Source organism: Miniopterus natalensis, chromosome 1 (assembly GCF_054644295.1).
Source record: "Miniopterus natalensis isolate mMinNat1 chromosome 1, mMinNat1.hap1, whole genome shotgun sequence".
In the NCBI taxonomy this organism is placed as follows: Eukaryota; Metazoa; Chordata; class Mammalia; order Chiroptera; family Miniopteridae; genus Miniopterus; species Miniopterus natalensis.
In genome coordinates this window covers 69,572,099-69,594,834 of record NC_142081.1, presented here as the reverse complement: position 1 = coordinate 69,594,834, position 22,736 = coordinate 69,572,099, and the positions used below count along the sequence as shown (strand labels likewise).

Here is a 22,736-nt window from a genome sequence, read left to right as displayed (position 1 = left end):
CACGACCTCATCTAAACTTAATTACCTTCCAAAGGTCCCACCTCTTGATACCGTTCCACTCAGTGTTAGGGTTTCAACATATGGGTTTGGGGGAACACAAACATGCAGTCCATAACAGTGACGCAAGCTTACTCCACACCTGGCACCTCGGTAACCCCTTCTTACAGATTATTTCATATAGTCTTTGCACATCCATAATTTAGGAATTGTCCCCCTGCATTTGATAGATGGGGAAACTGAGACCTCAGGAAACAGGTCATATTGGTAGCAGATATAGTCAGTATTCAAACCTAGTTCTAGGGTGTTTCCAATAGCACAACTACTCTGGTTCAGCATTGATGCTGTGCTCTCACGCCAGCCTTCATCTTCCCACCCTGCCCATTTCCAAGACATAAACTGGGAAGAGCACCAGCTTGGAAGCCACAGCCTGGGCTTTCCTCCTGGCCCTGCCATGAACCAGTCGTGGAGCCTTTAGATCGCTTATCTGAATGCTGGTCTTGTCTGTAAAATAAGAGCTTGGGTCAGATGAACTTGAACAGGTGCCATCCAGGTCTTCAGATCTGCAAGTCGGCCTGGGAAACATGCAGCAGCCGTGTCCCATGGCTGCCCCTCATCCTCCTCACTCTCATAATTGAAATAAAGCTAAAAGAGAACTGGACACTGACTCCATATTGGTCTGTTTATTGATAAATCAAATGAAAAATAAAAGGGTATAGAGTCATAAATGTGGTTAACAGGGGGAATGGGTATAGCACTGGGCAGGGAGAATGAGGTTGGCCATACCATTAGAGGGAGAGGGAAGAGAAGTGGAGGGGGGAGGAAAAGGAAGGAAGTATCTGCTAAAACTCCCACAGCTCACCTTTCAATCTCATGCCACCCATTCTTTCCTGAATAGAATTAACAGCTGGAAATGGCTTAAGGGCAACATCTAGTAGTTGGTCAATAAGATACGAGAGATGGGGAATGGGAGGGAATGAGTATAGGATTTTGAGGAATTCTCTGGCTTGACCCTGTCACCAGAACCGCTGATGGTGAACTAAGTCAGGAAGTTTAATCCTGGTTGCAGTTCAGCCACAAACTAGCTGTGTGACTTTAGGCAAGTCACTTCCCTTCTCTGGGCATTTCTTTGGCTATAAAATAAGCAAATTTGACTCTACGGCAGGTTCTACTCTGGCTCTTGCAATGCCAAGTGTGTTGGCAACCTAAGCGAGGCCAGGAGACTGGCTCAGCTTTGGAGAAATAAAACTACTCAGAGGCCCAAGCAGAGGGATATGGTGCTGGCCTTCACTGGAGTTCATTTTGTCAGCAGCCACAGCAATTCAGAGGGTGAGTGTAAGTACACACACCTACAAGAACTCACTCTTGCTGCAAGAGTGATCGTTGCAGAGTGCTCTGACAGAGCCCAGATTTTACTCTACACAGAAAGTAGGTCCAGGGGATTGGGGGGGGGGGGTGATCCAACCACAGCAGTCACACACTATGTGGGGGTTGGGGATGCAGGGCATAGTAGAGGTAGGAGGAGAGGGCTGTGGGCTTTGGGGTGGGGTTGGGAGGTAGAGCCACATCAGCACCTCACTGTCTGCCACAATGCTCATTTCAGAGACCTTCCCCCCTTGAAATAGAGGCCTGGGCCCCTTGGTCTAGTTGAAGCAGCTCTTCAGGTAGAGATGCCACACTTGGCATCGAGATCCTTGATTCCTGTGGGGTTGATACCATCACAGCAAGGATCAGGGTTGTCTCCATTAGCTGGAGTCAAATGAGGTAGGCTAACTCAGTCTCCCCCTTGCCTTTCCATGCTGAGAAGCTCGTCATGGCTGGCCACCCTCCCATCCCAGCTCTGAGCCGAAGGCCCAGGACTGCCAGCCCTGGACAGTTGGACAGGTCTAGCCTGGCCAAAAAAGCTGACCATGAGACTGGGAACAGGCTGCCTCTCCACAGCCTGAATGGATTTGTGTCAACTGTGACAACTTCAAGGGCAAAGGGTCCCCAAATGAAGGTAGGGGGAGAGGAGTCTACATTTGAGGTTTCTGTTTGAGTGGAATGTGGTTCTGGTTCTGAGGTCCCGAGCCACACTGTTTTATGATTAGGTAGCCAAGAGTAAAATTCTGTGTGTGTGTGCGTGTTTGTGTGTGCACACCTGCATGTGTGTGACAGGGTGAAGGGGATACTTGAGGAAAGACATGGAGCCTGGCCTGCCTCAGTAAGGGGACTTTGCACTCCCCAGGGTGAAATTGCGAGAGGCCCATATCTGACAGCAGATTCTCTCAATACCCCTAACTGGGGACATTTCCATAGGGACCCTGGTCCCTAGTTCAAGGCAATTCAGCAAAGCTTTATAAAGTAACTTCTCCATAAAAGGCACAATAGAGGCCCCCAGAGGGCTTTGAGAGCACTGATGGGGATAAGGGGAGGCCTAGCAGCAGCAGCCCAGGACCCTGGGGGTGGGGCCTCCCCCGGTGCTTCAGCTCACTGCTCCAAGACCTTGAAGGACAGAGGGGTGACACTCTTGGCAAAGGACTTCATCAGACTGCTAGGATAGATGCACCCGAGCTTCTCTGGGGTTGGGAAGCCCCAGACCCTGTAGAGAGACAAGCTCAGCCGGTCCCCAATATAAAAGGGACCCACCCATTTGGCACTGCCGCCATTCCTGGGGAGGGACAGCAAGAGGACCTGGTCACCCACGTTCCACTCTTTCTCCTGGATCTCCCGCTTGAAACGCCTGTTCTCCGCCTTTTCGCTGGCCTTGTCAGCCACCCTCCAGTGGAGCTCCAGCACCTCCTCCATCAGCTGTACCAGGAAGATATCCATCTTGAGCCCTTCCATATTTGCACTGCTCATCTCCCACCACAGGGGTTCCATCAACCTCTCCTGACCCCCAGTCAGGATCTGGAATGGTGTGGCCTGGGGGGAGGAGGCCCTGAAGGCCAGGTGCAGCAAGGGCAGAGAAGCTGCCCACTTCTTGCCATGCAGGAAGATAAACTCCTTGAGGGCCCTCTTGAATTCCCAGTAGGCCGCTGAGCTCGTCAGGCAGGGAAACTGGAGGTCCCTACTCAGGGAGGTAACCTGGGCTCCCAGGGCCAGCCCACAGCTCACCAGAACATGCCGGGCAAACTGGGGGCCCTGGGTAGCCTCCAGTCTCATGGGAACGCCCCACCTTGCAAACACATGCTGAAGCAGCACTTGGGCCACAGCCATGTGCGTGTAGGGCTTCAGAGGGAACGCTTCCACCCACCTGGTGTTGGGGTCAGCCACAATCAGAACATGCTTGTGGCCTTCCTCACTTGTGGTGACTGGGCCCACCACCTCAATCTGCAGGTTCGACCAGGGAGCAGTGGACCTGAGGGGCCACAAGGACTCAATAACCTTCAACTCACTGCCTAAGAGATTTCGGGGGATACAGAACAAGCAGCTCCTGCAATAATCTCTGACATGCTCCTGCATCCCGGGCCACCACCCCAGCAACCGCAACTTCTTGTAGGTCTCCTCGGGCCTCTGGTGGGCCCCCACAGGGAGGTCATGCACAGAGAAAATCAGATCCCTCCGTAGTTGCCTCGGGACTACCCAGACCTTGGGCTTCTTATCTCCCTTGAACAGAAGTAGACCACTCTCCTTGTCCAGGCTGAGTGAGTTAAAGGCAGAACTGAAGGGTGAGGAGCTGGATAATTTCTGCCCAGCCTGCAGCTTGGTAATGACATTTGCCAGGGTGCTGTCACTCAGCTGTAATGCCAACAAGTTGGGCCTCTTGCCCACGGTATGGGGAGACACTACGGGGACTGGCACATCAGTTGGCAAATTCCAAAACTCCCCACCCCCCTGCGCACCCTGCTTGGCCAGAGTGTCCACTGTCACAGCAAACAAGGAGCCACGGTAGGAGGTTCGGTAGATAAATGGAAGGGATGGGAGGTCAGAGGTGAGGGATATGATATAGGACAGCAGGCTTGGGTGAGGTAGTGGGGTCCCATCAGAGGACAGGAAGCCCCGGGCCCTCCACAGGGGCAGGAGCTCCCATAGGAGGCTGAAGACCCAGTTGCAGTGTGTGAGGAAAACCACGGGGAGGTGAGACTGGCCAAAGCGCTCCAGGCCACAGGCCACGGCAGCCAGGTGGGCATAGGTGGGTGTGTAAGGCGAGCAAGAGAAGGAAAGGGAGACAGGTGGGCTGGTGGGAGACAGGACATAGAGACCAAAGCCAGCACACCACTCATCCTCACGGTAAAAGCAATAGCCGGACATGTGGATGCAGACAAAAGTGGACAGGTCGGAAAAAGGAGACAGAGCCTGGAAAAAACGAGGCATGGAGGACGCAGGTGTCAGCAGCCGGTTTTCCCCCAGCAGGCCCTTGAGAAGGGTCAATTCCAGGGCCCTCTTGCCTTTGTCCTGTACCAAAAGTACCCATCGGATCAGCCATGCTTTGGAAAGCCTGCGGCCTTCCCACACCTCAGGGTCCACAGTGCTCCGGGCGGCGTAGGAAAGGCCCAGGACCACTGGGGTGTCTCCAATGCAACGGGAAAAATGTTTGAGGGCCCAGGCCACAGCGTAGGGGCTGTCTCCCCCCGACTGGGGTCCCTCGCTGTCCTCGTCGGGAAGGAGGGGTTTCGAGGTATAGGCAATGGGGTGTTTCCTCCCTGAGTATTCCTGATAGACAGAGGCCGTCAGGGCCACTTGGCTCACCATCACCTCCAGGTAGAAGGGCAGCTGGGAGTTGGGGGGTGTCAGGCAGAGGGCAGACACCAGGGCTCGCTTCAGGGCCAGAAAGGCCTTCTCATGCTCCTGGTCCCACTGCCAGTCTGGCTTCTGCTTGAGGAGGCTGTGTAGCGGGCCCATAAGGGCTTCGTAGTCAGGGATGACATCCTGGTGGGAGTCCATGAATGCCACGAAGAAGGAGAGCGCGGTGAAGCTTCTGGGGACAGTCATCTGGGCCAGGTGAGCAAGAACCTGCTGGCAGGGAGCCTTCCCATCCCAGGGGATACCTAGGGAAGGAGAAGCCACTGCCGGAAGGAGATCGATGTCGAGGGCTCCATCAGAGGGGTCGTGGAGGCTGAGGCAGCGGAGGATTTCCTCTGACAGGGAAGGGCACTCCTCCTTGAACCCCGACACCAGCGAGGAGTCCTGGCCCCCTTCCCCGGCTGGCCTCTGTGAGTCCTGCCCCTCCCTCTGGTCCTCATTCTGCCTCTCCCTTGGTTCTGGCTGTTCGTCCTGCCTCTCCTTCTCCTCCCTGACTTCTTCCACTTTCTGAGGACTCTCCAGTGGCTGTGGATGGGCAGTGTCACTCAGCTCAGAGACGCTGGCCAAGCTGGGAGGAACAGCCTTCCACACCTTCAGGAAGTTGCCTATGTCGGTGTCCAACCTGCACCGAAACAGCAGAGCGGAGAGACGGATGGAGCAGGGAAGGGGACAGCTCACCCAGGTCATCCAAAGGCAAAACCACACCTGTGGGAACCCTGAAGAACTCCACCCCCTTGCTCAGGGTCCCTGAGACTGGGCGAGTGCCAACCTCTGACACAGCAGAGCCGCATTCAGGACCCTGCCCACAGGTAGCCCCCTACCTCCACCATGTGCCGGGGCCTCAATATGAGACTCCGCTGTGCTACGAAGGCTTATAAAGTCAAAACCTCATTGACCCAAGTGACCTTTTCAACCAGTTTTAAGTCAGTGGTTGATAAGAATTAGATGACTGGTGTTTCCAACCTGAACCCAGCATGAGCAAGCCAGGTAGAGGGAAGGAGGCTTGACAAGGGACTTGGGAGAACCCAGCAGACAAATCTCAACCACACCACTTTTTTTCCAAACCTGGAAAATGGGACTGTGGGGGAACCTAGCCCAGGAAGCAGTACCCTGCCCAGAAGGTCCACCACAGTCCCCTGCTGGGCTCAGAAAACTGAGAGATGGACAGCAAGGTGGAGTGGAGGGGTAAAGGCCAGAAGATATGAGTCACTGCAAACCAGTTCTGCTGGCACCAGCAAAGGGACCTTGGGAAAAGTACTTTTGTCTCAGATTCCTCATCTGGAAAATGAGGATAGTGGTCATATATGGCTAAGTCAAGTTGTTAGGCCCTAAGGGGATAATAAATGTGGAATCAATTCTACTTGGCATAGACTCTAGACACAGCTGCCCTTGTACACAGTGGAACAAGAATGAGGCTACTCGCTGCAGCACTGGTTCCAATAGCATAACAAGGAAACCATCAATGGTCCTCCACAAGAGATCCGTTAACTGTTGGGTACTCCTGTAATGGAATACCACACAGCCTTTAAAGTAAGCCACATGAATTAACATCTGGAAGAAACAATAAAAATCGAGTACAAATGCCAGTTGTGGAAGGATACATATAGTGTTAAAGCATGTGTGCAAAAAACTGCAAAACCATACTGGAAGTGGTTTATGGATGCGCAAATAAGTGGGAGAAGTGTAAAGACGTGAAACAGTCAAATCACTATTAAGCACTAGACAAATGCTGGCTAGCACTATGAGGAAGTTTCTGGTGAGTCCCAGGAGGGGTTGGGATGCAGAGAAGGCCCATTACCTGTTTGGTTTCCTCAGAAACTCGTCCAGGGTGGGGCCATCACGGCCCAGGGGGTCATCGGGTACCATGAAGAGATTCCCCGCAAAGGTGAAGGGCAGCAGGCTGGACCCAGAAGAAAGGAAGCACTGTCAAAGAGGAGCCCTTGACCCACCCACACCCAATTGCTGCCTGGGCATCTCCACGGGGCCCAAGACCCACATCTCCTCCCAACAGATGCTGGTGGACACTGGCCCAAGGACTCTCATTCTGCCCAACACCCCACTGCCACAGGCTGCCTGACATCCAAGGGGAATGAACAGCCCAATCCCCTCTGAGCCACCTCACCGATCTTTGACCATCAGTTTCTTGGAACTGTTCATCAGGATGTGGAGCTGCTCATTGGTGACGATGATGCCATCTGTCTCCTCTGCCAGCTTTACCATGAACCTGCAAGGAGAAGGAGAGTCACTAACAACCCAGTAACCAGCCCCTCCCTTCCCTGGACCTCTGGGAAAATGAACTTGCAGCTTCACTTTATGTTGGACAAAGACTGTCCTTGGGAGTGGGGAAGCCAGCGCTCAGGAGCCCATCCCCTCATCTACGCAGCTATTTGGGATCACCACTAGCCCCTGGGAGGGTGAACTGGGATGTACATCTCCCAACTGTATATTCAAACACAGGCCCCTATTTACACACAGTCATTCACATACACATGCACAGACACCTACACAGAGCCACACACTCGTTCACATCCATACATGTACTTTACTGCTTCAGTTTCTGCATCTATAAAACATAAAACACCTCCTCTATATTATTGTGAGGACTGAACTGAATGACAACACAGTGCAGTGTCTAGCTCAGTGTCTACCACACACCATATACACAAATTCTCCATTATTATTCCCCCCTGCACACATTTGTATACATGCCAAGACACATATATGTGTATGTATGTATACACATATAAAAACACACACCTGAATAAACCCATTCCCCAAGGATCACTTCTCCTCGTTAGCTGCAGCCAGGAAGCATGCTACTCCACTAGTGCCCAGCAGGGGGGCTTTCTGCAGAAAAGCCACCTTTCCTCTAACCCAGGCCTGAATCTAGAGGCACTTAAACACCGCACCCAGGAAGCTTGCTTTTGAAGGAGAGATGTCTGAGCTGCGCTGCACAGAGCCTTTCCCAGGCCTGAAGGCTGAATGGGTGCCAGGTCTGGGGAAAAGTGGGGAGGAACAGAATTTCTCCCTGCTCGGCATGGGAGGTACCTAAGTGAAGCCAAGACCTGCGTCTACCCGGCATGGACTCCAGCCCAGGACCAGTGGCTGCAGCAGGGCCTTCCCTGCCCCCGCGAGGCAGCATCACAGACCTCCTGTGCACGCTGTGTGTGTAGACATGTTGAGGACTGGGTGCTTAGGACTGACAAGTAGGGAGGCATTTGAGCTTTAGCTAGGACATGGGGCCAGACTAACCATTTTCAGAGCTCAGCCAGACCTCCAACCACAGACAGCCACACACATACCTCCTCCCAGTGCCAGGGCTGGGGAAGGGAAAGGCTGAAGCAGTTCCTTGAGATACGAACTTCAACCAGCTGCTTGGGGGAACAAGTCACTCAACGTGCCAGGAGTCACCTGGGCTAACCCATCCAAAGCAGTGGGTCTCAGACCATAGGTCATGGGGGAAGAGAGTCTGTTAACTAAGGGAAATGGAGCTTCAGAGTCCCAAAGTCAGAAATGCCCCTTGGCCTCGGGTGGAGATGACTTTGTAGCCTTCTCCTCACTGTGTCCCTCCCTCTACAAAATGACCCCCTCGGACACATTTGCCACCATCTCCCCAGAGCAGATCAGACAGGGCTCCACCTGACACACTAGCCCAGCCCCCAGAGCCCTACAGAGAGAAGGTCTGGGGACTGACACACCTGTAATCGTAGGTGGTGATCTTCTTGCCATTCTCAAGCTGGGAAGGGGTGATTGAAAGCATCTTAAGGGAATGTAGCTTCGTCAGAAAGTGGCTTTCTGGAGGTGAAACGCAAAAGATAGAGCTCGTCAGAGGAGGGCTAAGTGGAAAAGACCATGGTGCAGACAGAGAGTCAGAAAAAAGAAAAAGCTAAGTGCTGCTGGAGGGGCTCGGTGAGGGGGCGTGGACAGCTCACCTCTCACCCTCCGGTTCTTTTTCAGTTGCCAGGTGGGTACAAATACAGTGACTTCTCGGTGTCCCCGGTTCCAAAAATACTGCACTGCCATGGCAATACCACGGCAGGAGAAGAAGTGCTGGAGGCCGTGCCTGTGGGGTGGTGAGAAGTGAGGGAGCAATTCCAAGGCCTGCCCAACGAATGGCCTTGCACCTTCACCTCTCCCTCAGAGCCTGGGCAGCACTGCGAGCAATGCCAAGGCACCAGCATCAGTGCCACAGGCACCGACAATGCCCTTCTCCCTTCCCATCATTAAATAGTCTATGAGCACCTACTGGGTGTGCTCACCTACTGTGGGTGTTACATGGGGAGGCGGGGACATGCAAGCATGTCTGTAGGGGCCTCCGGGACGAGAGGAGGAAGAAGGCAACCTCTACACCCAAAGAGCTCGGGTTAGAGCTGGAAGCAAACAAATATTCGCTGACCACCTACTGTGTGCTGGGAGTGTGCTACTGTGTTGGGCACATTAAGTTGTCTTACATATATTCATACTAACACATACACACAGTAAGTGCTGTGCAGAGAGGGCAACCTGTAAGGGTTGATCTGGAAAAACTTCATGAAGGAGGTCTGTGCTGGGCCTTATGGTTCGAGCTAAACATTTGAAAGCTGGCCGGGGGTTGACTGATGCCATGTTATGTGAGGCAGGCTACATTGGAAAGGACTGGGCCCCAGCAATGGTAGAATCTGAACCCAAAGGCCAGTTGTAACCCTTACTGGCTCTGGAACCTTGGACAAGATTCATTACCTCTCTTTTCTGCTTTTGTCAAAGAGGGAAAACAGAAACCTACATTTGCAGGGCTGCTGTGACAATTCCACACACACTACCTAGCACGGTGTAGCCACTCAACATGGGCCCCTTCCCTTCCAGCTTTTCCCAGTTTGAACCACGTGTTACCCATATACAGAGGTCAAAAAGGGATGCCCATACTGTCCCCCCAGGGATGCCCTGCCCCAGCTCCCCAGCATGCGCAGCCTACCACATGATACTCACACCATGGCCACACTGCTGCCATCAATGACCACTCGCCGCAGCCCCTGGTTCCCAGGTTCTTCCGACAGGTTCAGCTCGAAGGGTGTATTCAGGGCCTCATGGTATCTCTGAAAGCTGGTCACTGTGCTGTTCGCCTGTGGTTGTCGAGGCGGCTGCCTTGGGGACCCCTCCCAAGCCCCCAGGAGCCCACCCACCTGAGGCTGGTGCTTACTACTGGGAGCCAAGGTGCTACTGGCCTGGAGACCCTGCCTCTTGGCATCCCCCTGACCCTTCAAGAAGGAAGCACTGCCCCTTGACGAAGGCTGAACCTCTCTCAGGAGTTTGGCTGCATCCAAGGTTGGCCCTGGATCCTTGAGTGCCTTTTGAGCTGCAGGCATTTTTGGAGCTCTGGAGGCTTTGGAGGTCGCAGACTCTTTGGGGGCCACAGATGCTTTGGGAGCCGCAGGTGCTTTGGGAGCTGAAGACCCTGTTTTAGCTGCAGGCCCAATTTGAGCTTTGGGTGTTTTGGGACCAGCAGGTGATGTTTTGGCTGCAGGCATTTTCTGAGCTGTGGGAGTTTTCAGAGTTGCAGGCACCACTTGAGCTGCCGGACTCACGGCTGCCTTTTGAGCTGTGGACCCCGTGTGAGTTGCTGGCTTTGTTGGAGCTGAAGGTATTTTGGGGGCTGCGGGTTCTGGCTGGACTACAGGCATCACCTGGGCTGTAGGCACTTTGGGGGCTGCAGGCAGCACTTGATTTGAGGGTGGCATTTGAGCTATAGGCACTGCTCCAGCCATGGGCACTTCGAGGGTATCAGGCATTGTTTGAGTGTCAGGTACTGACTCAGCCGTCAGTCTCCCTTGACCCACAGGCCTCCCTTGAGCTGTAGGCACCCCTTGCTCTGTGGGTGGCACTGGAAAGGGCCCCTCTTCTGACCCCTTACAATCCCTCTGCACACTTCCTTGGTCCCCTGGCTCACTTCCAGCTTGAAGTTGGCATGTGGAGGTCAAAGGTGGCCCTACCTGTGGAAGTTCAGGGCTAGTTTTGTCCTTTATACCCGAGCCCCCTGAGACCACCAGCAAACTCATGACTTTTGGGGGGGTGTCTGGCCTTGGGCAATTCTGTAGCGCTGGCTGTCCTCCTGGCCCCTCATCTAGTCTACAATCTGGGCTTTCCACACTGGGCAAAGGAACCAGCTCCTTCTGCTTCCACTCCAGATTTAAGGGCAAAGGACTCGTCCCTGGCAGCTTGAACTGAATGGGGCCCAGAGGCCTCTGCCAGAAGGGGAAACTGAAGCACGCCTGGGACAGGAGCCAGGCCAGGTGGAGAGAATGCAGTTCATTGATCCTCCAGAAGGTTGCAGCAATAGCCCCTGGCCACAAAGGCCCAAAGGCTGGCCCCGGAGCCCAGGCCTTCCAAGATGGGCACACACCCAGGGCTGACACAGGAGGCTGGAAGGGAAGTTTGCCTTCCACCCTCTGGATCTGCCTCTGTTGCGACAAGGCTTGTGAGTGGTTCGCAGAATCCTGGCTGCTGGCGGCTGGCACTGGCCCTTCCTTGTGAGCACTGTCCGTACCACCTTGGTTGTTGGAACCGACCCTGGAGGAAGCCCGAGTTTGTTGGAAAGGTGGCCAGTTAGGTCCCAAGTTATTTCCTTGGGGTGGGGAACAGGGGTAGGGGCAGAAAAGCCAGACTGATTCTCCAAAACTTACCGTACCAGCTGGTTTGCTGTCTCCTGCTGTGAGTTCTGGCTTGGGGTGGCTCCCAGGCTGGTTAATCTCTTTGAATTTTCTGTGTTCCCATTCTGGAGGGTCCTCATCTCCAGCAAGGGCCCAGGACCATCTCCCATAGACGTCGTGGCCGAGCCTTCCTTCTGCTGGTGGGGAGGGCAGATCAGGACCTCCGGGTCGGAGCGGGCGTTGGAAGTGCCAATGCGGCTCAGCCACTCGATGATGTCCTCCTTGCCCGCAGCATCCCGCACCAGGCTCAGCAGCAGTTCCTGGACCGCTGGGGGCAGCTGCAGCAGTTCCCCTGCATACTGGTCACCTCGGATCCAGACCAAAGCCCCAAAGGCCCGGGTCACCTCAGCCTCCCAGATCCCCCTGGGGGTGAACAGAGGAGCAGGGCCCCAGCGCAGCCGCCCCACCAGCTCCTCCAGCCAGTTCTGGGTCATGATGAAAGACTCGGTCAGCCCGCCCACCATTAGGGAGCCAGTGGGGCCGGGCACCAGGTAGGCCTGAGTACTCCAACAGAGGCAGTCGAGGAAAAGGCCCTGGGCCCCAAGGAAGGCACAGTGCAGGGCTGGTGGGTAGCGAACCTCCTTCCATAGCTCTGGGTTGCACAGGCCCTTCAGATACTCCTGAAGCCACAGTGGGGAGAACACAAAGGAAATCATTCCTTTAAGGGGCGGCCACTGGCTCACACTCCCCAACCCAGAAGGGTAACCCCTCACCAAGCAGGTGCCCTCCCCCTGCCTACCAGAAACCAATGACTTCCCAGTGGCCAGCCCCTCTCTCCCTGGTCCTGCCTCCTCATATGTTTCTTTCCAGGAATTTCTGACAGAATGGGGAAGACCTGGAGGGAAGAAAGCACTTGAGTTTGGAGTCAAGGACCTGGTTCTACTTCCAGTTTGACCTCAGTAGATCAGATTAATTGTGGGAAATTTCTCATCTTTCCAGGGCATGATCAGAGCATGATCTCAGCCTCTTCACCTGTATGACAAGTTAAACAAGGTACTCCTATAAGGTCCAGTCCGGCTCTGGCATTCAAGAATTGTGAAATAGCCAGGGGGAAGGGGACTGCACCCTCCAGGTGCTAGGACTGTATGTGACCTAGGGCAAGTTCTTTATCTTCCCTGTGCCTACATTCCCTCATCAGTAAAATGGGGGTAATAGTTCTGCCTCATTGGCCTATTGTAGAGCTTCAGTGAGTTAATACAAAGGAAGTGCTTAGCCTAGTGCCTGGCACAGCCTATTCCCATTTTGCAGGCTCAAGGACACATAACTAGAGGGTGACTGGGCCAGGACCACAACCCACATCTGTCTGACCCTGAAACCAGGGCTTTTTCCACTTCCTTGGGCTGACTACATAGTGACAACAGGGTTATCCTGTGGGATTTTGTCTTAATCTCCCTTCAGAAGGTCTCTGGCACAATCTGTACCCATAACCATGGTAACTGTTGCCCAGAAGGGACAGAGGAGGAGAGGAGAGGAGGAGATAAGTCGCTGGGCCAGCATCCAGGAGAACCCCAGACACACACAATGGCTGAACCAGAAGAAAGGCCTCTGGCTTCCTGGGCAGACCAAGCCCTCCTGTTTACAGGGCTCACACACTCAGTCTTTAGCAGTCCCTCGGATGGGAGAGGTTGGGTTCTTCCACTAGATGGCTGAATTCCACCAGCATGATCCCATGAGCTCCAAGGGAGCCTGAGCACTCCCTCTTAATGAGCCAACTCCTGTCGATTGCATTCGCTGCATGCCACTACATATCCCCGTGTTGATAACGGTCACCTTCTTCCTGCTGTCCCCTGACAGTTCCATTAGAAAACACATGCTCCATTCTGGATCCCAGCAGCCATCCTGAAGTCCACTCCAGGCCCTCTGCTCAGTGCCCAGCCCATTCTTCCTTTCTCTGGCATAAGCTAGCCTCTTACATCTGGCCTGAAATGCACACAGCACTTAAACCAGGTCTAACCCCTTTCTAATAAGTCTAAAACCAGCTCAAAACATACATCCCAAGCCAACTCCTCCCACCCAGAACCTCATCTGGACTCACTGCCGGGAAAGGGTGAATCTGACCAGGTGCGGGATCACTCTCACAGTCCTTAACAAGTTCCCCCATCCCATGCTCCCCACCTTCTAACCACATGAAAACAATATGTAAACATGAAGAAATGTGCTGGGGAACAAGATGGTAGGTGGTTTCTTTCTCTTTGTGCAAAGAGCTTAAAATATGTATTGTACCATTAGCTGTTCAATATTTTTTAACTAAAAGATATATAGGAACTGAAATAATTTTCAAAATAATAAACCTGAATATTTATTGAACATTTACTATGTGCCACACATTATCTCATTTATTCCTCTCTCAGCCCTATACAGACATTACTACCATCCCCATTTTATTGATTTATTTATTTATTTAATATATATTTTTATTGATTTCAGAGAGAGGAAGGGAGAAGGAGAGATAGATAAAAACATCAATGACAAGAGTCATTGATTGGCTGCCTCCTGCAGGCCCCCGACTGGGGATCGCACTGCAACCCAGGCATGTGCCCTGACCGGGAATCGAACCTCAATCTCCTGGATCCCAGGTCGATGCTCAACCGCTGAGCCACGCCCGGCCAGGTCATGCCCATTTTAGATGAGCAAAGGCAGGCACATGTCCAAGGTCACACAAATAGTAAGCTGGGACACTCAGCCACTCTGACTCCAAAGTATAATCATGATGCTATTTGTAGTTTCAAGCAAAAAAAAAAAAAAAGTAAAGTAAACAACAGGCATTTACATCCAGGAAATATCTGGGGCAATTTTCCTGCATAAAGCCCACCCAGACCTTTTTCCTCCAAGAGGAGAAAAAGTAGAGAAGAGGCAGGAACAAAACAAGCACAGAAGAGTGGTATATGTGTAAAAATATACTGCCCAATGTCCCACAGGTCCTTTGTCAACTTGCAAATTAGATAAAAACACTGCTAAATAGTTTAACACTGCTCTGTACTTGGTCAGTGTGCTTTATTATTTAACACCTGACTTAGGATTCTACTTTCTCATAAGTCAGTTATCATTCATTGTCTACTTTCCAGAACCACCCAAAATTACACTGCAGAATACACAAAAGGCTCAGAAAATGTCAGCACGAAGAAACTCTGGAATTGGGAATGAAAGGGAACATGAAAAAAAGGCGGACTGAGGTGAAGTTGTTTGAGGAACACAGGCTGGGCAAGTACCTCCCTACCCACTGGAGGTTTGTTCTTTAGAGAGCTGAAAACAGGTCCTAGGATTAAAGGTTTGGTCCTAGGTTTAGAGGTTTATCAGCATACTTGAGAGTGTAGACACCACACAAAAAAACATGGGAGTCCCTAGCTGGTCTGGCTCAGTGGTTAGAGCATTGGCCCTAGGACTGAAGGGTCCTGGGTTTAATTCCAGCCAAGGGCATGTACCTCAGTTGCAGACTCGGTCCCTGGCCCCGGTTGGGGTGCATGTGGGAGGCAATCAATGTGTCTCTCACATCAGTATCTCTCTCTCTCCCCCCCTCTCTCTCACTCTCTCCCTTCCACTCTCTCTGAAAAGCAATGGAAAAAAATATCCTCTGGTAAAGATTCAACACAGACACATACACACACACACACAAACAGAGGAAAGGAGGAGGGCCAGATCATGATGTCTACAATGAAGGCTGAGTGCAAAGAAACTCATCTTCCCATCAGAGATTCAGCAGCCAGACCCTGACCCTCCAGGGCAGAAAATAGAGAAATACATTCTAGAAATCCAGTCAGCCCAAGAGCGAAGACCACCAAACAGGTTCCCTAACAGACAGTGCCCCCATACTCTGTAGAGCCAAGTCAAAGTCAGTAAGTCTCAGCTCCCAACCGGCCTTTTGGTTACTACTCTTAATCATTCAAAGATTACCAGACATATGACTTCTAATGTGAGATAAATATGCAAAAAATATATAGAAAGTGGTGGGGAGCAACCTGAAGAAAAAGAAAGTAGGCAGGGAGAAGAAAACTTCCAAAAATTTATTATCATTACTCTTCTCAGTGAGATAATAGAGAATATTGTACACAGTGAACAAGAATAGGATACTATTTTTATATATTTTTAAGTATGTCTTTATTGATTCAGAGAGAGGAAGGGAGAGAGAAACATCAATGATGAGAGTCATTGATCGGCTGCCTCCTGTATGCCCCCTGCTGGGGATAGAGCCCGCAACTTGGGCATGTGCCCTGACCTGGAATCAAACCTCAATCTCCTGGATCCTAGGTCGATGCTCAACCACTGAGCCACAGTGGCCGGGCTAAGATACTATTTTTAAAAAGAGAATTCAGAGAGAATACAAATGACTTTTAGACATTAAAAATATGATGGCAGATGAAAGACCCAAGAAAAGAGTTGGAATAAAGTTAAGGAAATCTCCAGAAAGCAAAGCAAAAAGTCAGAGTTAGAAAAAATAAGAAAAGTGGACCAGTCAGTCCAGAAAGTCCAGTGTCGGAATAGGAGTTTCGGGAAGAATGAACACAGACAACACAAAGGGGGAAATTACCCACAGAATATTTCCAGAAAGTGCCCTAGATCTGAAGAACATGAGTGTCCAGATGGAAGGGCCCACTGAACACAACAGTAACCAACAATGGATGAAGACAGACAGACCCACACAAAGGGGTCTCATGGGAAACCTCAGAACAGTGGGGGGAACTACATAACTTTGAGAAAAAACTTCACATACAAAGGACCGGGGACCCAGAGTAGCTTCAGACACCCAAAAAGCAAGAAGTCTTTGGAGTGATGCTCTTACACTTCAAAAGGAAAATAATTTTCCATTTATAATTCTATGTCAGCCAAACTATCAATCAAGTGACCTTCAGATACGCAATCCCAACATTTTACCTCCTATAAAATCTTTCTCAGGAAGCTACTGGAGAGTACTTTCCAGCAAATCAAGAAAGGAGAACAACGTAAGAAAATAACAAAGGCAATCTCCAGGATAATAATGAAGGGAACACTCAGAATTTATTTATCTACTCAACAAATCATTATTAAGCACGTCCTGTGTGCCAGGCACTGTTCTGGGGTGACAACTGCCAGCAGGCACAGAGGACAACTAGTTCATATTGGAGGGAAGGACTCAAGAGACAATCGCGTTGAGAGCAGTCATCAGTATGCTCTTTACCACTGCACCATCTTCCTAACTTGTTGAAGCCACTGACGGATGTGCTCTAGCCACCCAAGAAAGAGAAGGACATTCGGTGCAGGGAAACGAGACATTTAGCAACAGCAGCAACAAAAGGCAAAGGGATGCCCAGAATGACGGCAAACAGAAGTCTCAGGATGACAGCTATGCAGGTCAAATCCAGACAAAAGGAAGGATGTCTCATGCCCGGCCGGGCGTGGCTCAGCTGTTGAGCATCGACCTAGGATCCAGGTGATCAGGGTTCGATTCCCGGTCAGGGCACATGCCCAGGCTGCGGGCTCAATCCCCAATGACTCTCTCATCACTGATGTTTCTGTCTGTCTCTCTCTCTCTCCTTTCCTCTCTGAAATCAATAAAGATATATTTAAAAAAAAAAAAAAGGAAGGATGTCTCCAAGAAAAAATTTGGAACTAAAAGAACACCTTGCCCTAGTGGTTAGAGCGTCAGCCCATGGACTGAAGGGTCCCAGGTTCATTTCTGGCCAAGGGCATATACCTTGGTTGCAGGTTCGATCCCCACCCAGGTAGGGGCATGTACAGGAGGCAACCAATCGATGTGTGTCTCTCACATCGATGTTTTTCTCTCTCCCCCCTCCACTCTCCAAGCAATGAGGATTTAAAAATAAATAAAATAATAATAAAATAAAATAAAAGCACACCTAAACTGATGGATTGATCTCATAGAAAACTGTAGTGAGAAGCCACTGAAAGTGGTAGGAATTAGCAATAGGTACAAAGAAAAACAAGCTTGAAAAATAAAGAGTTCTAGCAGGGGGTGGGGGTGGGGGAGGGTAGAAGAGGGCATAGAAGGGGTAAATGGTGATGGAAAAAATAAATAAAAGCCCTGCCAGGCATGGCTCAGCAGTTGAGCATCAACCTAGGATCCAGGAGATCAGGGTTCGATTCCCGGTCAGGGCACATGCCCGGGTTGCGGGCTAGGCAGCCAATCAATGACTCTCTCATCATTGATGTTTCTATCTCTCTCTCTCCCCCTCCTTTCCTCTCTCTGAAATCAATAAAGATATATTTAAGAAGGAAGGAAGGAAGGAAGGAAGGAAGGAAGGAAGGAAGGAAGGAAGGAAGGAAGGAAGGAAGGAAGGAGAGAGAGAGGGAGAGAGAGAGAGAGGGAGAGAGAGAAGGAAAGAAAGAAAGAAGAAAGAAAGAAAGAAAGAAAGGAAGAAAGAAAGAGAGAGAGAGAGAGAGAGAGAGGGAGGGAGGGAGGGAGGGGGGAGGGAGGGAGGGAGGGAGGGGGGGAGGAAGGAAGGAAGGAAGGAAGGAAGGAAGGAAGGAAGGAAGGAAGGAAGGAAGGAAGGAAGGAAGGAAGGAAGGAAGGAAGGAAGGAAGGAAAGGAGTTCTAAACCTCAGTGAAAGGAAAAGGTAAGAAAGAAAACATAATCATAGTACACTTCAACGGTTAGATGTTAATGATATTTGCATAGGCATAATGATGCAAATACTAAATAAAGATTTAACAGAAAATTGAAAAATAACTATATTGGTAAAAAAGAGAGGATGGCAATGTAGAGAACTTAAATACTCATCTACAATAATAGGAAGTAAAAAATGTATCTAAAATGGATTAATCAAAAGATAACTAGCTACAATTTTTTTTTTTTTTTTAGGAATGTGAAGATGTGTAAATGTCAGAGCAAACATTGTCTACAAGAAAGGGCACTGAAGAGAGAGTTGGGAAGGACAGGCAAGGATTCACTGTGTTCTACTGTGAGCTTTTTCAAAATTATTGGACTTTTAAATTGTTAATTACTTGGATAAAAGAAAAATTAAGTTTAAAATAAAGAAGAAGGGTAAGGTGCCCACAACACAGTTGGGAGATAGCTCTGATTTGTAGCTTTTGCCAACTTCTGTGGTGTAAAGACTTCCACCATGGCTGATTTCAAACTACCAATGGGACGCTACTGGTTTGCAAACTTCCTGAAATTTTAACAGGGCCAACTCCAGCATACCCTCGGCCACTAACTGCTTCACAGTTAGTGTGGAGCAGGAATAGATGAACTTCCAACTGACAGCCAAGCCAAAAGTCAGCAAACCACACCCTGTCCCCCAGCTCCCAGAACCCAATCTCTGGCTCCCCATCACCTTCCACCCCCATCTCCAAAAAGGAGAGAAGCAAACATGCCATGTCTCCTCCGTGTCCAACCCTTCCTCACATCGTTGCCCAGGAGGACAGAGGGCTTGTCCCCAGGCATCTCAGATCATCATTAAAACCCTCCTTTCCACTTGCTGATTTCACCTGAGAGGCCAGGCCTCCCCAGTGTTTGTTTTGCTGCCTGGGAATGTGATTCCAGCAATGTCCTCATTTTTTTTTAATCCCACCATGACAAAACAATATAAAGGCGCTCTAGAGTTCTACAGAGATTTTCCTGGAAAATCAGCCACATGTAATGTAGAAACACAACCTGGCCTTTCTCCAGACGGGCCTGTATCTTTCTTGACCCTTTTTCCCCTCACCAGCACACCATTCTCACCCTCAACCCTTCCACACCCTGCAACCTCTAGTCTCACTGAGGTCATACTACCAGTTGGCCTGTGAACTAGGCCATTAACAAAGTGCATGATCCTGTGTCCCTACAGCTGGAACTGGAGTCGGCCACAGCACCTCCACACAGAAACCGCGAGACATCCTTATACTAGGGAAATTTTCCTGTATCAGATCACTCTAACTTAGAGAGCATTTAATCCAAGCTTCTCACTTTATAAACAAGGAGACTGAGAGTAAGAGAGAGAGGACTTGCTCAAAGTTACACAGCCAGTTAACAACAATAAGTGACATCTGTACTCCATAGCTTTCCACATTTTGCAAAAGTACGTAAGCATGCATTATTTCAGCTGATTCTTACAACCCCTCTGATGTGGGTGCTATTATGTATTTTATAGGTGAGAAAATAGGCTCAAGAGAGGGTAAATTATTTGACCCAGGTCACCCAGTTAGAAGGTAGCAAACCAGTGCCCAGCCAGCGTGGCTCAGTGGTTGAGCATAAACCCATGAACCAAAAGATGAGTTTGATTTTGGGTCAGGACACATGCCTGGGTTTTGGGCTCAATCCCCAGTAAGGGACACTGGGGCAATGACTCTCTCATCACTGATGTTTCTATCTCTCCCTCTCCCTTTTTGTCTCTGAAATCAATAAAGACATATTTAAAAAAAAGAAGAAGTTGGAAAACCCCAATCTCAAACTCTCTCCACCATACATACCCCTCTGTCCCAGTGTGACTTGGTCACAGCAAAATGAGCCCAGATCTCCTAATTCCTGGGACAAAGCTTTATACTCTCTACCTTCCCTGACCTTCTGCCCATTCTGTGAAATTAGGGAGGGAGTTACTTAGAACCCCCTCATGCTCTGTTTCCGCCTTAAACAGTGTCTCTCCCCAGGGGAAGACAAAGGGGAAGGAGGTGACAGGGTAGGGGAACTGAGGGAGCCACATTAGCAAGGCCTGGGCTGTGAGGGAGGGATCCCTGAGGCGGCAGTGGGAGCAGGAGCAGACAGGCCTGGAGAAGCTGATCCAGGATTTAAGCAGGGAGCAGGGGAGCTGGGAACCTCAGAAAGCGCCAATCCCATACAAGGATGAGCTGTTGTAATTCAAATTAACAAAAAAGTTAAGAACCCAAAACAACCCAAAAGGCTCCTCTTTTTAATCCACCTTATCCCAGCTACCGAAAAGTCTTCATCTCCGGGGCTCCTGCACATCTGTTCTCCGTGCAGGCACCCCTCCCCTCCCCCAGCACCTCTGTCAGAATTGGAAAAACTGCTGATGCAGCAGCTCAACAGAGGGGCTGAGGGAGGAACTTTCCAGCCTGTCTGCCTGCCTGCCGGCCCTGGCCAGTGTGTTCTGGGCCTCCCCCACCCATGGCCTTGACCAATTAGGATGTTGGTATAGACCCAGCTGGGGAAGAAGTGTGTGTTGGGGTGGTCTGGGGGAGAGGGAGGCTGTAGCATTCCTACCAGGAAAAGATAAGATAAAGGAATCCTGGGGAAGAAGGAGACCTTGGCCATGATTGCGGGGTCAAAGGGAACTTAAGAGGCCCAAGTGGAGAAGCCTGTGAGAGAAACAAGAGAGGAGCACTATAACCTGGCCTATCCAGTGTCCAGCCCCATACAGCAAGTCCTTTCATCTGAAAGCCCACAGCCCTCCTCCCAGATTTCAACCCATCCCTAAGGGCTGGTACCTTCCAGAGCAGCTGCACCCCCACCCCTGAGCTCCTGCAAGAGGCTGCCTAGGGCATCAAGAGTATGGAGCAGGGAGCCCAAAGCTCTGGGTTCCTGTCCCAGTCCCCTCCGCCCCACCTACCTGACCCCAGCACTCAGGCAGGCCCCTCACCCTCTCCAGTCCCCAATAACTCGTCTGTAAAATGCCACCACTGCTTTAGTAGCATCTCTAAGGGCCCCTCCGGTCTCTGCACTCAGAGAGGCTCCAAGGGGCCACCCAGGATTTAAAGACTTAAAGAGACAGAAGGATCGTCTTGGTGTAGAACAAAGAGGTGTGTTGCACAGGCCAGAGAAATGCAGGACCTTAAGTTGTTCCCCAGATGGAGGAGGGAGCTGTGGATGCTGGGGCCCTGGCCAAGGAAGGCTCATGGGGGTACACACGCTGCGGAGCCTCTCTCGGGGCACTTGAGGGATAGAAACGACACGCAAAAGAGGGGTGGGGCAGAAAGAAAAAAGGACCCCGAGGCATGGAACCGAGGCTGCCAGTCTGGAAAGGGGAGAGGATGGTCCAGTACCTGCCCGCCCTACCGCCCAAGCCAGGTCTGGGGGCCCCTGGGGACCCTCGTCTCCGCGGGTGGCAGCGGGGCGGGAGAGGTCTGGCAGGAAGGGACGGGTGGGGGCGGGAAGAAGCTGTTTACCTTGGCTTTGCCCATGTTCTCCCTGGGCCCCTCGAGCTGCAGCCAGAAATAGGGGCTGTCCGGGCGGCTCTGGAAGGCGTTCAGCTTGATCCTGAAGATGCGCTGCACTTGCAGCCGCTGCCGCTGCACCCGGGGCTTGGACTTGGTCTGCACCATGACCCACTCCTGCGCCGGGGGGTCGCCCCGGGCCAGGAGCATGGCTGCCTCGCCCGCCCCTGGAAGGAGGGAGCGCGAAGTGTCACCGGGATCCGGGCGCGGGAGGCTCCGCGGCCCCGGCCCCGGGAGCCCAGGCCACGCCCCCTGGTCCCCGCGGCGCCCCGGCGGGGGCTGTGGGCTCGCGGACCCGCGCGCCGCTCGCTCCCGCCCTCCCGGGCTCGGCGCAGGCGGCTCCCGCCACGGTCTCTTCCTGCCGGGTCGCGGCGGGGGTGGGACCGGTCGGGCCCCGCCGCCCCTCCCTCCGCGCCCGCCCGCCCCTGCGCCACTCCTCCGCCCGCCGGCAGCTGCGGGAGGGTCCTGGAAACCTCTGCCTTCCACCCAAGTTTTGGGCCCAGAGCCAGAATCCAGGGGTCAAAGTTAATTTCCTTCCACGTTCCCCTTTCCCCAGTGGAAGGAAGAGGAAGGGGAAGGAGGGGCACTCGGGAGAGGGACAGGGGCTTGGTTTCAGGCACCCAGCCTTCCAGCTCCTCCTCCCACCCCTCCACCTCCCGGGGTCCCCGGAGACCCCTGGCCCGTGTCACGGCCTCCCTCGAGGAAAGGGTTAAGGGAGGGCAGGGTGGGGACCCCAGGAGGCCAGGGCCCCAGGAAACTCTGGGCTGGAAACGGAGCGGGCAGGAGAGGGTAACCGCCGCCCCCCCCTCCCCCCAAGTCTGGGGACAGCCGGGAGCTGGCAGGCAGCCCAGGCCCTCCTGAAGCCCCCAGGGCTGGAGGGGCCTCCCCCGCCGAGTTTTCAGGCTTGCGTTGTTTATGAAAGCCCTTTTTAGCAAGTTTGAGTTATACCCTGAGGCTTTAGGATGGGAGTGACGGTCTGGTGGGTAGCACAGCCTCTGAGGGTTCCTGCTGAGAAACGGTTGACCTTGACCCACAACCAGCTGGTGGGCATCCGTGGTCAGGGACTAGCCCTGGGGGTGGGGAGGGGGGCACCTCCAGCACCGGGCCCTGGAGGCTTCCCAAGGACAAAGGACACCTTATGCAGCCCTGTGTCCTGAACAGAACCGGGCTCTGTGGAGGGCACAATCTGCCTGAGTCTGGGCCTCAGTGACCTTTATTTTCCAAACCAACACGGAGAGTGTACCTAT

General features: G+C 52.0%; 1 protein-coding gene across 2 annotated transcripts; it reads right to left on the bottom strand.

The window, feature by feature from the left end:
• Positions 1 to 665: 665 nt before the first annotated feature.
• On the bottom strand, positions 666 to 21,705 carry NYNRIN (NYN domain and retroviral integrase containing). 2 transcript variants are annotated; one of them, XM_016205889.2, is made up of 8 exons: positions 21,442 to 21,705; positions 11,379 to 12,025; positions 9,688 to 11,265; positions 8,655 to 8,785; positions 8,421 to 8,517; positions 6,845 to 6,946; positions 6,521 to 6,622; positions 666 to 5,344 (listed from the first exon to the last, which is right to left on the bottom strand). In XM_016205889.2, exons 1-8 carry the CDS (start codon positions 21,637 to 21,639, stop codon positions 2,467 to 2,469), a joined length of 5,733 nt encoding a protein of 1,910 aa, XP_016061375.2. In that variant the 5' UTR covers positions 21,640 to 21,705; the 3' UTR covers positions 666 to 2,466. The 2 variants fall into 2 exon arrangements, with proteins under 2 accessions (XP_016061375.2, XP_016061376.2); XM_016205890.2 differs by having other exon boundaries at positions 11,379 to 11,539.
• Positions 21,706 to 22,736: the final 1,031 nt, after the last annotated feature.

Coding starts and splice junctions, on each gene's coding strand:
- NYNRIN (XM_016205889.2), bottom strand. CDS start 21,639: ATGCTCCTGGCCCGGGGCGACCCCCCGGCGCAGGAGTGGGTCATGGTG. Junction 12,026..21,441: donor AGAACATGGGCAAAGCCAAG/GTAAACAGCTTC, acceptor CTGTGGCTTCAG/GAGTATCTGAAGGGCCTGTG. Junction 8,786..9,687: donor GGCAGCAGTGTGGCCATGGT/GTGAGTATCATG, acceptor ACCACCCCACAG/GCACGGCCTCCAGCACTTCT.